The sequence below is a fragment of the Arachis ipaensis genome, chromosome B08 (genome assembly GCF_000816755.2).
Source record: "Arachis ipaensis cultivar K30076 chromosome B08, Araip1.1, whole genome shotgun sequence".
Taxonomy (NCBI): Eukaryota; Viridiplantae; Streptophyta; class Magnoliopsida; order Fabales; family Fabaceae; genus Arachis; species Arachis ipaensis.
In genome coordinates, this window is record NC_029792.2 from 73,009 (window position 1) to 88,520 (window position 15,512).

Sequence of the window (15,512 nt, forward strand, 5' to 3'; positions counted from 1 at the left end):
ATAGGAAGCATAGCAAGTACCAAGGAGGGTTGTTGTGTCAATGGGGGCATTCAACCGATTCTTTTCCTTTTGTCATAATTATTTTTAGGTCCATACACGGAAATGGAAGAAAACAACGAGATTTGGTTTCCCATTTGGTTGTCCATTTTAAACGTCATGGGGAGTTCTGCTTCTCTGCTTCTCCCCACTTCACTACTCTCCCATGTGACTCTTGTTTCACCTTCTCTAAACAACTCCTCTCTTCTCCACCTTTTTTATCCCTCCCTTGTTACTCTTCACACTATATAAATCCACAACTATATATATATGTCAACAAATAAAGTATTTGCTGATCATATATATACTTGTATTTGGGGCACATTTAGTCAATCAAACCATGCTGGTGGCCCATATCTATGCTCCTATCCTCTTCCTGCTTAGTGACACCATCCATTAATAATTTGTTTACTTGCAAGACTGACGGATCCAAAAATAAATAAATAAAATACACATTATTTATTTGTTTTTTGTTGGGAATACTGAAGAGGGAAGAATCTATTTTCTCCTTTATCTTCTGTTGTAAGTTGTAACTGGCAAAGGTAAGGTATGGTGTGGGAATCTCTCTATTTCTCTTTTTTTATTATCTCTATATTGGATTTAAATTTTATAAATTTTGAATTTTATTTTAAAAGATAAAGCGCTATTTATTTTATAAGGAAGACTAAGAGAAAACACGAAAAAGAAAGTATTTAATAATAAGAAATCTCACTTTATTCTCTAAAATAAAAATTTAAAATTTAAAAGATCAAAATTCCTCCGTACTATAGTCTACACTGTACTCACTCTATACTAGGGCCAATAATACAATTTCAATGCATGTGTATGTGGATTCCATTACTACCATATATAATATGCTAGAAATTAAAATTAGAGTGAATACTTCACCCTCTGACAATTACTTCTAAAAGGATAATGAGGTCTCAAAAAAATACTTAATTCGGTCTCTGATCTTTTTTTTTGATCGATTAGTTTTTGTGCTAAAAAAATAACATTGATTTTATTTTGGCACAAGAACCTCGTTGTCCTTTCGAAATAATTATCCGGAATCGAGTTAGATTTTTTTTTTAAGGATCTCATTGTCTTTCAAAATAAATATACTACTATATATTAAACTTAGTGATTTTCACAAAATTTGTGGGAAACTGCATCTGCACAAAATTCAAGCCTTGTAGTTGTAGATAGCGAGCGAGGGACATTGATTTGATTTGGTGTGTATTGTGTCATTGTTTGCTTCGGTTATTACCAGAGATTAATTATAACTGCTTAGATTCTCCGCATGATTCGACTGTTTTGTCCATCACAGTTAGCTCACTATTTCATAGTATTCAAATACTGTTTAGCTATCTCTTTCAAAAGTTAATTCTAGCATTACCCACCCTTGCGTCAATTGATACAAATTAGAAGTTACCTTTACAAATTAAAAAATTGAACCCAATCATATGCTTACTAATTTATACACACAATATTGAATTTCTAGTTTCGTCTTTTTTAGCGTCTGAACAAAATATTTCCTTGAAGAAGCATTTTAAGTAGAATCAAAGTATCATATTTTTGGTGCAATTTAATTAACGAATAAATAGTCAAATCAGTTTCTGAATTTTTTAATTAAATTCGTGTTTAAATATTTTAAATTAGTCATTTTATCTTTTTATTGTTAACAACGTCAAAATTTATTGATATAACATATTAAAGTGATACCACAACACACACTTAGTAGTCCTAATTGACGACTAACATGATAAATTTATTAAATTAGATCAAACCAACTCCAAATTGAGAGATTCAAATGCCTCAAGTTCTTCTCTAAATTAGATTTTAATTTGATCTAATTTCATAAATTTATTATGTTAGTAGTCAATCAAGACTCCTAGGCTGCGTTTGTTTCTGAAAACAGAATATGACATGACACTAAAAACAGGACAAGACAAGATATTGATAAACAGATATACAAATTTTGTGTTATTGTATTCTGTTTGGTGATAAACTAGAATAAATTATGAAAATCTAATTTATTCTCATTTTTTTCATTCAAAAAATTTGAGATGAAAAATATAATAATAAAAAATATAATTATGAAAAATTAACAAAAATGATGAAAGAAAAAATGAAAAATAAGTTGTGTCCATTGTTAGTGTCTTCGTGTCCTTCCTGTCAGGATGGATACAAAATACACTAATTCAGTGTTTCTTGACACATCGTCTCTGTCCATATCTCTTCTGTCAAACACGATTTTGTATCTCTGTGTCCCTGTCTCAGTGTCCTGTCTCTGTAAACAAACGCAGCCCTATATATTAGTGTGTTATAATATTACATAATGTGTTGCCTGGACAAATTTCAACACCATCAACAAAAAAAATGATAGAAGGATTAATATGATTAATTTAAAATATTTGAAGGACAAATTTAATTAAAAAAAATCTTATGAAAACTAATTTAAAAAATAAGTAATTTTTTAGAAATAAATTTGACCATTTACTTTTAATTATAGATACTTATAATTCTAAACCAACTCAAAATCTCTAAATTATAATTAATAAAAAGAATAAAAAGGACAGAATATTTGTCCTGGTGTAATTATAAAGATTAAAACAATGATAGGCTTTGGTATGGGTAGGTAGGTTGCATGCGCTATACCTATACATATAAAGAGAGAATCATATCATGAAATACATAGAGAATCCCTGGCCTTATGTATTCTAGTTCCAAAAGAGATTATTCTAAGTCTTGCTGGAATCAAGCGATTTTTTGAGGGAAAAGAAAAGGAAAAGGCAAAGTCAAATGAGTAGTATGTAGTATAAAAGAATTTTGAGGTGTCAGAATAAGGAGAGGTTGTTTTTCAACTCTGGCATATCTCTTTTCCACTTCCAATGCTCAAAGTTCCAAATTAAACTACAAACAACACTGAGCTGTACAGATATTATAATCTAATTAGCGACAAAATTTAATTAAAACACATATAGATATTGTACTTTATTTAATTATTTGAAGGTTGAAGTTGGGGAGTGCCTGGCCATGTACCTACCTTGCTAGCTAGCAACAAATTGACCACACAATAGAAGGATCTTTGTATTTTTGTCCATTACAATGAAACAGTGATTTCCTTAATTAAAACACTTAGCTATCCAAATTAACCACTAAACTTTGGTTTTAACTTTTTATTATTATCTTTCCTCGTGATATGTTGAAGGCAAAACAAGAAGCTTATTAATTTAGGATATGCAGGCAACTTGTACAAAGATTATGTCTTTATGGACAAATCTTTTGTAGATTTTAATAAAGAATTTAGTTTTTATGCACTGACAGCATCGTGCACAATAATATACTGATGTAACGTTATGTGATTGAGGGTCAGTTTGGTTAAATTTTTTAAATAAGTTCTTTTGAAAAAAGAGCTTAAAATATAAGAACTTTTATTAATAATAACTTTTAAATAAGTTATTTTGTCATTTGTGTTTGAAAAATTATTATAGAAGTCTTTGTTTTAAAGTTGTGTATTAAATAAGAGTGATAAAATAGCTTTTGAAAATAGAAAAAATTATATTTTTTTACTTCTTCAAAAACTCTTAAATAACTTTTTAAAAAGTTAAAAATTTATCTAAAAAATTGTACTAAACACTATTAATATAACTTTTTATAAGTTAAAAGCTAAAAAAGTAGCTTTTGGAATTTTTCAAATAATATGAATATGTGCTAAAATATTGACACCTATTAATAATTATTTATAAATTAATTTTTAACAAGGTGGAAACTTAGGTGAAGTCGACTTCACGTGAAGTTGATACCTGAGAGCCGTTAGATAATTTTACTGATTTGACTAAATTTTCATCCAACAGCTCTCAGGTATCAACTTCACCTGAGTTTTTACCTTTTAACAAAATTATTTAAAATATACTTTAAATATAATTGAAGAATATATAAAAATGCGTTTAGTTTGTCTTTTTGTTTATATAAAATTTTAAAAATAGAAGATATAGAAAATAAAAATAGAGTCTAAATGTTTTTGCTAGTATTATGGTGGTCCCATGGAGAGAGGCTTTACAGCAAGCTGCATAGCTGCCACGATATTATGATATCTCTCTCCAGTCTCCAGCAGCCAGCAGTGCAGTGCAGTGCAGGCCTCTAGCTCCTTCCTACCACTTTGGATTCTTGTGGTTCGAACCGATTATATTATTCAAATATTCTTCATTATAATGTTGTTAGTAAAAGACACTTGTTACAAGCAATAAAATAATTGCAACACCATGCTCGTCCGGCTTTCTCTTTGTCAATAAGGATTCTCTGCATTGTCTTCATCATCACATAAGCTGTAACATTTTTCAGCTTTTAATTACAAGACAACATACAAGATTAGTAACCTCATCAATTGTCACAGCACGTTCTGGCGTTTTAAAATTATATGTAAATCTAGAAGATGTTTGATAAGCTATAAGTTACAATGCAATTAGTCATTGATTACTCATGCAGAGATGCTTTAACTTGCTAAATAAAACACCAGTAGCTTAATAGTATTTTTCAGACAGTTTTTTAGAAGTTCAATAACGAGTCATAATCAGTTGTTCATGCAAAGTGAAGACCCACTTTAATACATCTCAGAATTTTCTTATCACAAAATGTGTTAGCTATATAATTTTGGTTGTCCACGTATCTCCCAACTCAATAGATTAACGACTAATCCGTCGCAGATCTGAGTTCCACCTTCTTAGTATAAAGAAATTGGGCTTGTATTGGTTCAAATCTAAGAAAAAAAAAAAACAAATGTTGGTCTTCTAGAATTAAAGAGTGCTTTGCTTTTTATTTTTTGGGAATGCATCTCGTTTTATTACTCGCAGTTTACAAAACAAAGTGTGAGTTACTCTTTTTTTTTTGGTTTTAAACTACTTTTGGACGGGCCTAACTTTTTTAGTTGGTGAGGAAGGAGAATGCAATTCAATGAAGAAGGTTTCTGTAAAAGCCCAATACAATAAGAGCCCAACATGATAATACTATCTCCTTTACTTTACAGTTTACACCTATCATCTTGTTCCTGTGAGTAACAAAGAAGTTATCATCCATAATGAATGGCGCTCACTAGAGGAAGAAACTTTCCACGGCTTCTGGAGGAATACACAAGTCAGTCAAGTGTCCCTAAAATTCCACATCCATAATGGCTTTCCAACCACAAGAGTAAGAGATATGATTCATTTGGTCTTGCATGAATGGCACCTATCGTAATCGTAATCTTGCTATATATACATAGCTTAACAAAGATGCGAGATATGAACCATAATTATAATTCAGGTTTTCTTTCTTTAATTAATCAATGGATAGCAATAATACACTTTGGAAGAGGAAATATGTGTTTGCAATGATGCTTAGCACATTATGCATGATATGCAGTTGTTGCAACGAGAGAGATAAAGAAATCCTGTTGAAGTTCAAAGAAGGAGTCACTGACCCATCGGGACTCCTATCTTCATGGAAGCAGGAGCAGGATTGCTGCCAGTGGAAGGGAGTCAGATGCCACAACATCACTGCCAGAGTCATACACCTCACTCTCTCGTGTGATTATTATGATGTTGCAGAAGTTCTAGTAGATGATGATTATTATTTGCAGAAATGCCTTACAGGTGACATCAATCTCTCTCTATTGGATATGGAATACTTACAATCTTTGGATTTGAGTTTCAATGACTTTACAACTATCTCATCTGATTCCACTGTCAACTCTTCAACTCTCAATTATATTGATCTATCATACAACGAATACCTTTCTCTCAAGAGTCTTGAGTGGCTCTCTCGCATTCCCTCCTTGGAATACATACACCTCATTAACATTAATCTTCGCATGGAAACTAACTGGCTCCACTGGATGACGGTGCTTCCATCACTGGTGGAGCTCTCCTTAGACAGCTGTAAACTTGAAGACATAAGTCCATCTCTTGAATATGCTAATTTTAGCACATCACTCCAGTATATTGAACTTGCCGATAATTATTTTCACTCAGAGTTGCCTAAATGGATATTCAATCTTAGTTCTCATGTCCTTGAGATTGACCTTTCAAGTAATTATTTTATGGGTCAGCTACCAAATATGTTGCCAAATCTTCATTCTTTGACTAGCCTTAAATTGTATGATAATTACTTAAATGGTTCAATTCCAGATTGGATAGGCCAACTTCAGTATCTTACCTCATTTGATATTAGTGACAACTATTTTTCTGGATTTTTTCCTACAAATTTGGGAAATTTGTCATCCCTAGACACCTTGGCGGCATTCGGAAATCTCTTCGCAGGGGTTGTGTCTGAAAGAAATTTTGCAAAACTGAAAAATTTGAAATTCTTGTCTTTGGAATCACCATACATCACCTTTGATTTTGATCCCCTCTGGATACCACCTTTCCAACTTGACAAGCTGTACCTTGGCCGACTGCACCCTACACTTCCTCAATGGGTATATACACAGACATCTCTCTATTTTCTCATCATTGAAAACTCAGAGTTCTTGCTTGAAGCTGCTGACAATAACAACAACTTTTGGAGATTTACATCCACAATTCAGCATCTCAAATTGTACAACAACACAATAGAAGGGGACTTATCTGAAGTGTTGCTGAACTCCAGCATCATAGAGCTGATATCAAATAATTTCAAAGGTGGTCTACCTCGACTTTCATCCAATGTTGTTTTCTTCAAACTATACAACAGTTCTCTATCAGGGTCCATGTCACATTTCTTGTGCCACAGCAAGAAAAGCAACAATAAATTGCAGTACTTGGACATCTCTAATAATAATTTATATAGAGGACTAACAGACTGTTGGATGAATTGGAAGTCGCTGGTTCATGTTAATCTGGGAGGCAACAATCTTAGTGGCAACATACCCCCATCAATGGCCTTATTGTCAAATATCACATCACTTCATCTGCATGAAAATAATTTGTCTGGGGACATATCATCTTCATCACTTCAGTATTGCCACTCCCTGTCCATCCTTAATGTCCGCGAGAATAGCTTCTCTGGAAACATACCAAAGTGGATGCCGCAGAGTATAAGGATTCTCCAGTTAAGGTCCAACAAATTCATTGGTAACCTTCCCTCACAGATATGTCAAATGCCTTTCCTCATTGTTTTGGATATTGCATATAACAGAATCTCAGGACATATACCCAAATGTCTAAACAACATCACATCCTTTGTTGACATGCATTATTCAACCAGTTGGATTTTCTATAAATTCTTTGATGGAAGGACTCTCTATATATACAGTGACAACCTTATATTGCTTGTAAAAGGTCAACAATCGAATTATGAGTTGAGTCTGAAGCTGATGCGCATGGTTGATCTTTCAAGTAATAATTTGACAGGAACAATGTCTCCACAACTGTTCAGCCTCTCTCAGTTGCATTTCTTGAACCTATCCCATAACAGGCTAACAGGAACCATACCAAAAGAGGTTGGAAACATGAGACAACTGGAGTCTCTTGATTTATCCAAAAATGAACTCACGGGAGGGATTCCTGAGAGCCTGTCTAGTTTGTCTTTCCTCAATAACTTGAACCTGTCATTCAATAACTTGAGCGGCCAAATCCCATCAGGGACCCAACTTCAGAGCTTCAGTGAGCTTAGCTATATTGGAAATGCTGATCTTTGTGGACCTCCCCTTCCCAAAAACTGCTCAAATCATGATGATGGCACAAAGACTTCGGGTGAGAATGATGATGATGATGATGATGATGATGAATCTGAGTTTCGGAACTGCCTCTATATGGGCTTAGGAGTTGGCTTTGCTGTAGGCTTTTGGGGAGTTTGTGGTGCCATTTTCTTCAGTCGCAAGTGCAGACATGCTTACTTCAGATTTCTGTATGACTTGAGAGACCGATTTTATGTCCTGCTGCTCACAAATCTCAACTCCTTTCACTGATATCCAATTCTCTGCAGGTAACCTCTTAACTATGGCATAACTATATATACTTTGTATTTTAGTATTTTCTTACCATCTAACATACATATTTAAAAGGTAAAATGTTTTGAGTTTTATTTTCTGTTATATATGGACATGCACCCTTTCGAATCAATTATATTTATTTCTTGGATTAACTTCCACAAATGACTTGAATGGGTAGAGATTTAAAAAAAAAAATTCTTATCTTTGCAGGTTTTTTTGAAGAACATAATACATAAAATCTCATCAGCTGCACCTGCCATAAAGATCCAGCAGATACTTCATGCAGTGTATTGCGCTTACAGTATCACTAGCTAATCATTGAATCCCAATGTCACTTTTATATTCTAAAATAAAGCTTAGATATAGTTTCTTGGTTTTGATGCAGAATATTATTTCTCTAATCATTTGTGTAATGTTACTTACTGGTATGTGATGCATTAATTATATATATAGTAGGTCACAAGGATTTGTTTCTAGTGTGATGGTTCTACATAGATATTCCAAGTGATGATTGTTTTCTTATTAATAGTTTGTGCTTTGCTATAAGCTACTGCTTTGTGTGTACAAGATAATAAGTTAACAACTAAGAAGGAAATAGTATCTCTTAATTTCACACCAGCTAAATGACAGGAAATGAAGAGTTAATATTGTTTGAATGTATGTATAATAATTTATATTTATTTGTTTATTTTTATTAGGATAAAAGTGAGACCCACTTTAATACATCTAAGAATTTTCTTATCACAAAATGTGTTACATATATATAATGCTAGAGGCCTAGAATTAAAGAGTGCTTTGCTTTACATTTTTTGGGAATGCATCTCATTTTATTACTTGCAGTGTACAAAATAATGGGTGATTTACTCTCTGTTGTTTTAAACTACTTTTGATCAAGTCACCAAAAAAAAGACTACTTTTGGACGGGCCTAACTATTTAATGAAGAAGCTTTCTGTAAAAGTCCAATACAACAAGAGCCCAACATGAGAATACTATCTCCTTTACTTTACAGTTTACACCTATCATCCTGTGCTGAGTAACAAAGAAGTTATCATCCATAATGAATGGTGCTCACTAGAGGAAGAAACTTTCCACAGCTGATGGAGGAATACACAAGTCAGTCAAGTGTCCCTAAAATTCCACATCTATAATGACTTTCCAACCACAAGAGTAAGAGATATGATTCAGTTGGTCTTGCATGAATGGCACCTATCGTAATCGTACTCTTGCTATATATACATAGCTTAACAAAGAAGCGAGATATGAACCCTAATTATAATTCAGGTTTGCTTTCTTTAATTAATCAATGGATAGCAATAATATACTTTGGAAGAAGCAATATGTGTTTGCAATGATGTTGAGCACATTATGCATGATATCCAGTTGTTGCGACGTGAGAGATAAAGAAATCCTGTTGAAGTTCAAAGAAGGAGTCACTGACCCATCGGGACTCCTATCTTCATGGAAGCAGGAGCAGGATTGCTGCCAGTGGAAGGGAGTCAGATGCCACAACATCACTGCCAGAGTCATAAATCTCACTCTCTCGTGTGATTATTATGATCCTGTAGAACTTGTAGAACATGATGATTATTATTTGCAGAAATGCCTTACAGGTGACATCAATCTCTCTCTATTGGATATGGAATACTTACAATCTTTGGATTTGAGTTTCAATGACTTTACAACTATCTCATCTGATTCCACTCTCAACTCTTCAACTCTCAATTACATTGATCTATCATACAACAGATACCTTTCTATCAAGAGTCTTGAGTGGCTCTCTCGCATTCCCTCCTTGGAATACATAGACCTCAGTAACATTGATCTTCACATGCAAACTAACTGGCTTCACTTTGTGACGGTGCTTCCATCATTGGTGGAGCTCCACTTAGAGGGCTGTAACCTTGAAAGCATAAGTCCATCTCTAGGCTATGCTAATTTTAGCGCATCACTCCAGGTTATTGTTCTTTCCGGTAATTCTTTTCACTCGGAGTTGCCTAAATGGATATTCAATCTTAGTTCTCAGGTCCATCAGATTGACCTTTCAAGTAATCATTTTATGGGTCAGCTACCAAATACGTTGCCAAATCTTCATTCTTTGATTAGCCTTCAATTGCATGATAATTACTTAAATGGCTCAATTCCAGATTGGATAGGCCAACTTCACTATCTCACCACATTTGAAATTGATAACAACCATTTTTCTGGATTTTTTCCTACAAATTTGGGAAATTTGTCATCCCTAGACACCTTGGCGGCATTCGGAAATCTCTTCACAGGGGTTGTGTCTGAAAGAAATTTTGCAAAACTGAAAAATTTGAAATTCTTGTCTTTGGAATCACCATACATCACCTTTGATTTTGATCCCCTCTGGATACCACCTTTCCAACTTGACAAGCTGTACATTGGACCACTGCACCCTACACTTCCTCAATGGTTATATACACAGACATCTCTCTATTCTCTCATCATTGAAAACTCAGAGTTCTTGCTTGAAGCTGCTGACAATAACAAGAAGTTTTGGAGATTTACATCCACAATTCAGCATCTAGATTTCTACAACACCACAATAGAAGGGGACTTGTCAGAAGTGGTGCTGAATTCCAGCATCATAGAGCTGACATCAAATAATTTCAAAGGTGGTCTACCTCGACTTTCATCCAATGTTGTTTTCTTCCAACTATACAACAGTTCTCTATCAGGGTCCATCTCTCATCTTTTGTGCCACAGCAAGAAAAGCAACAAGAAATTGCAGTACTTGGACATCTCTGATAATAATTTATCTGGAGGGCTAACAGACTGTTGGATGAATTGGAAGTCGCTGGTTTATGTTAATCTGGGAGGCAACAATCTTAGTGGCAGCATACCCCCTTCAATGGCTTTATTGTCGAATCTCACATCACTGCATCTGCATGAAAATAATTTGTCTGGGGACATATCTTCTTCATCACTTCAGTATTGCCGCTCCCTGTCCATTCTTAATGTCCGCCAGAATAGCTTCTCTGGAAACATACCAAAGTGGATGCCGCAGAGTATAAGGATTCTCCAGTTAAGGTCCAACCAATTCATTGGTAACATTCCCACACAGATATGTCAAATGCCTTTCCTCATTGTTTTGGATATTGCATATAACAAAATCTCAGGACATATACCCAAATGTCTAAACAACATCACATCCTTTGTTAACATGCATTATTCAACCAGTTGGATTTTCTATGAATTCTTTGATGGAAAGGCTTTCTTTATATACATTGACGACCTTATATTGCTTGTAAAAGGTCAACAATCGAATTATTATAAAAACCTGAAGCTGATGCGCATGGTTGATCTTTCAAGTAATAATCTGACAGGAACAATGTCTCCACAACTGTTCAGCCTCCCTCAGTTGCATTTCTTGAACCTATCCCATAACAGGCTAACAGGAACCATACCAAAAGAGATTGGAAACATGACACAACTGGAGTCTCTTGATTTATCCAAAAATGAACTCACGGGACAGATTCCTGAGAGTATATCCAGTTTGTCTTTCCTCGATAACTTGAACCTGTCATTCAATAACTTGAGCGGCCAAATCCCATCAGGGACCCAACTTCAGAGCTTCAGTGAGCTTAGCTATATTGGGAATGCTGATCTTTGTGGACCTCCCCTTCCCAAAAACTGCTCAAATCATGGCAATGACACAAAAGCTTTGGGTGAGAATGATGATGATGGTGATGAATCAGATTTTCTGAGCAGCCTCTATGTGGGCTTAGGAGTTGGCTTTGCTGTAGGCTTTTGGGGAGTTTGTGGTGCCATTTTCTTCAGTTGCAAGTGCAGACATGCTGCTTACTTCAGATTTCTGTATGACTTGAGAGACCGATTTTATGTCCTGCTGCTCACAAATCTCAACTCCTTTCACTGATATCCAATTCTCTGCAGGTAACCTCTTAATTACGGCATAACTAAATATATACTCTCTATTTTATTATTTTTGTTACCATCTAACATACATATTTAAAAGGTCAAATGTTTTGAGTTTTATTTTCTGTTATATATGGACGTGCACTCTTAGGAACCAATATATTTATTTCTTGGATAAAGTTGCACAAATGAGTTGAATGGGTAGAGATTAGAAACAAAGAAGTTTAATTTCTTATCTTTGCAGGTTCTTTTGAGAAAACATAATACATCAAGATCTCATCAGCTGCACTTACCAAAAAGATCCAGGAGACTTGTGCTATTTTAGCATGTATCAAGTGTATTGTCAGTATCACTAGTTTATTAATGTATCCCAATGTCACTTTTATATCATAAGGAGAAAGTAGCGTAGATATAGTTTCTTAGTTTGGATGTGATGCATTAATAACTAGGATTTATTTCTAGTGTGCTTGTTCTACATAGAGTCATAGACATGCCAAGTGAAGATGTTTTCTTACAAATAGTTTGTGCTTTGCCATAAGCTACTACTGTGTGTACTAGATAATAACTAATAAGGAAATAAAGGGTTAATATTGTTTGAATGTATGTATAATAAATTATTAATTCAGTAAAAGTGCTGCAAACTACTCCTTAATAAATTTTCATGGTTCAATATTCATCTTTTCGTTTTTTCTTTTGGTTTTACACAACACATACTCACACACATTACTATAAGTTTTATATTCCACTTCTTGAATTTAAGTGTTTAACCGGCTAATTTTTTTTTATATTGTTTAAATATATGTGTAATACATTGCTATTGGAAGATTAGGTGTTTTTTTTATATGGTGTTTTACTCAAATCGGACGGTCCGATTTGTTTGAAGAAAAAAGTAAACTACAAATCGGAGAGTCCGATTTGTTTGAAAAAAAAAAGCACTACAAATTGCATGGTCCGTTTTGTATTTTTTATTTTTTTATTTTTTAAAATAAAAATCGGACGGTCCGATTTTAACATTAAAAATTTTTTTATTTTCGAAATCACAAATAGGACGGTCCGATTTGTGATTGTTTGGGAAAAAAATAAAACAAATCTGAGGTACCGATTTGTAGCTCCTATAGCAAAGTTAAACACTTCTCTTCTCACATCATTGGGAAATACACTCTTCTCTCTCACACGAAAAACAAAAAGTGGTGTTTAACCTAGGATTCGAACTGTGCAGCTTTTTTAGCCGCCAACAAATTCTCAACTATGCCATTACCTCAGCTTTTTTAACCACATCAACTGTCACAACACATTCTGGCGATTTAAAATTATATGTAAATCTAGATCTAGAACATGTTTGATAAGCTATAAGTTACGATGCAATTAGTCATTGATTACTCATGCAGAGAAGCTCTTTAACTTGCTAAATAAAACACCGGTAGCTTAATAGTATTTTTCAGACAGTTTTTTAAAAGTTCAATAACGATTCAACTATCTCATCTAATTCCACTGTGAACTCTTCAACTCTCAATTACATGGATCTATCAGTCAACTTAAACCTTTTTATTCACAGCCTTGAGTGGCTCTCTCGCATTTCCTCCTTGGAATATATAAACCTTGGTTACACTAATCTTTACATGGAAACTAACTGGCTTCATTGGATGACGGCGCTCCCATCATTGGTGGAGCTGTACTTATACAGCTGTAAACTTGAAGACATAAGTCCATCTCTTGTATATGCTAATTTTAGCACATCACTCCAGCTTATTTCTCTTCCAAGTAATTCTTTTCACTCAGAGTTGCAATACTGAAAAATTTGAAATTCTTGTCTTTGGGATCACCAATCATCACCTTTGATTTTGATCTCCAATGGATACCACCTTTCCAACTTGAGAAGCTGTCCCTTGGACGACTGCACCCTACACTTCCTCAATGGATATATACACAGACATCTCTCTATTTTCTCATCATTGAAAACTCAGAGTTCTTGCTTGAAGCTGCTGACAATAACAACAACTTTTGGAGATTTACATCCACAATTCAGCATCTAGATTTGTACAACAACACAATAGAAGGGGACTTGTCAGAAGTGTTGCTGAACTCCAGCATCATAGAGCTGGCATCAAATAAAATAGAGGAGTGCTAGGGGCCAGCAGAATTTGTGATGTTTAGCCATCAATTAGCCATCATCAATATTTTTAATGGTATGAGATGATAACCAATGATGTAGGATTAATCATTTTTCTTTTGATGGTTAAGTGCTGGCCAGATTTTAACAAAAGTGCTGGTCCCTAGACTTTCTCAATAAAATAAAATTTGATCATCTAATATTTAGTAAAAATTTATAAAAGTAAAAAAAAATTATATGCTTCGACATTTAAAACAAAAATTTAAAATAATTATTATTTTAAGAAATTTATAAAATTATTATTAAAATCAAAGTTTAACTTAAAAAAATGAGTAATAATTATTTTATATTTTTTAAAGTAAAATAATTATACACTGATACATAATTTAAAATAAAATTAAAATATTTACATTAGAATACTATTTTTTCAAATACTTTTCTATAAACAACATTGATGATTGAATTTGCAGATATTTCTACGTGATTCATAAGTAAAACTTTTAAACCTCTCTTACTCTTAACTCTTGAAAGTGGTACATATAGTTGGCCATGTGTAAAAACTGGTTTGGACAAGTACAATCCAACATGAGATAAAGTTTGTCCCTGAGACTTATCAATTGTCATGGCAAATGATACTATTATGGAAACTGTCTTCGTTGGAATCTAACTGGGACGGTTTCATTTATTGGTACCATATTCATTCTTGGAAAATCAAAGCAATATGACCAACATTGTTACCCGTTAAGACTTCACATTCTATGACATGATTTTCAAGCTTCCTAATTTGTAGCCTTGTACCATTACAAAGACCACTGGATTGGTCAATATTCCTCAGTAACATCACTGGAACACCAACCTTGAGTATTAATTTATGTGAAGGCAAACCAAAGCAATTTATGCTATTCAGTAATTAAGGACCATAGAGATCTAGTTGACTCTCCATATCCCTTCATCCATACAAATGGAATCCGAACTAAGATATAATTTTTTTCCTCCAGGAATGATAGCCATAAGATGGTTGTTAACCTCTTCAACGATGTCTAGTGTGGAAGCCAGTATAGTTCTTGCTTTTAAAAGAATGTAATTTACATTCTTTTGTAAATTACATCCACAACGTTACCCTTAATTTCTGTCCACCCCTATAAGAAATAGCAATGCTTGTAGAGTAAAGAGAGGCACAAAATTTCAAAATAAGATTTTAAAACAAAAGCCACTATCAAAAAGATATTAAGTATTATTCAAGATCATCAAGTTCTATGGTGATATAACTTGATGGCTTTCCATCCCATGTGAACTCGACCAAATTAACCCTAGAGGCAAGCTGACCTATCACATCTACAAAATAAAGGCACCAATCTTTCCATTAACAAAACACTATTTGCTCAAATTTTTCTCCAAAAAATGACATTTTTTTTCAAAGTTTCATCCATGTTGAAATTAGATTTTTTTAACTTTTTTAAAAATAAAAATATAAAAGACTGTGTTAATAAATAGTTAGAACCTAAAAATTGAAGTTCCTGAAAAAAAATATAGGTTAGTAC

The 15,512-nt window shown here is 33.7% G+C and overlaps 3 protein-coding genes across 3 annotated transcripts in view; all 3 read left to right on the forward strand.

Moving 5' to 3' along the window:
* Positions 4,872-7,939, forward strand: LOC107610326 (receptor-like protein 12). The gene is made up of 2 exons (XM_016312389.1): positions 4,872-4,941; positions 4,978-7,939. The coding sequence occupies exon 2, from the start codon at positions 5,339-5,341 to the stop codon at positions 7,937-7,939; it is 2,601 nt and encodes an 866-aa protein (XP_016167875.1). The 5' UTR covers positions 4,872-4,941; positions 4,978-5,338.
* LOC107613151 (probably inactive leucine-rich repeat receptor-like protein kinase At3g28040) lies at positions 9,076-12,486 on the forward strand. The gene is made up of 2 exons (XM_021108433.1): positions 9,076-11,879; positions 12,106-12,486. The coding sequence occupies exon 1, from the start codon at positions 9,268-9,270 to the stop codon at positions 11,860-11,862; it is 2,595 nt and encodes an 864-aa protein (XP_020964092.1). The 5' UTR covers positions 9,076-9,267; the 3' UTR covers positions 11,863-11,879; positions 12,106-12,486.
* LOC107610324 (LRR receptor-like serine/threonine-protein kinase GSO1) overlaps positions 9,498-15,512 on the forward strand; it is a 12,814-nt gene continuing 6,799 nt past the window's right edge. Inside the window, exon 1 of the mRNA XM_016312386.2 lies at positions 9,498-9,525. The gene's annotated coding sequence lies outside the window, so the exon portion shown is untranslated. The remainder of the gene's footprint in view (positions 9,526-15,512) is intronic.

What these genes read in the sequence shown, in the direction of transcription:
- LOC107613151 (XM_021108433.1), top strand. Translation starts at nt 9,268, where the DNA reads ATGGATAGCAATAATATACTTTGGAAGAAGCAATATGTGTTTGCAATG.
- LOC107610326 (XM_016312389.1), top strand. Translation starts at nt 5,339, where the DNA reads ATGGATAGCAATAATACACTTTGGAAGAGGAAATATGTGTTTGCAATG.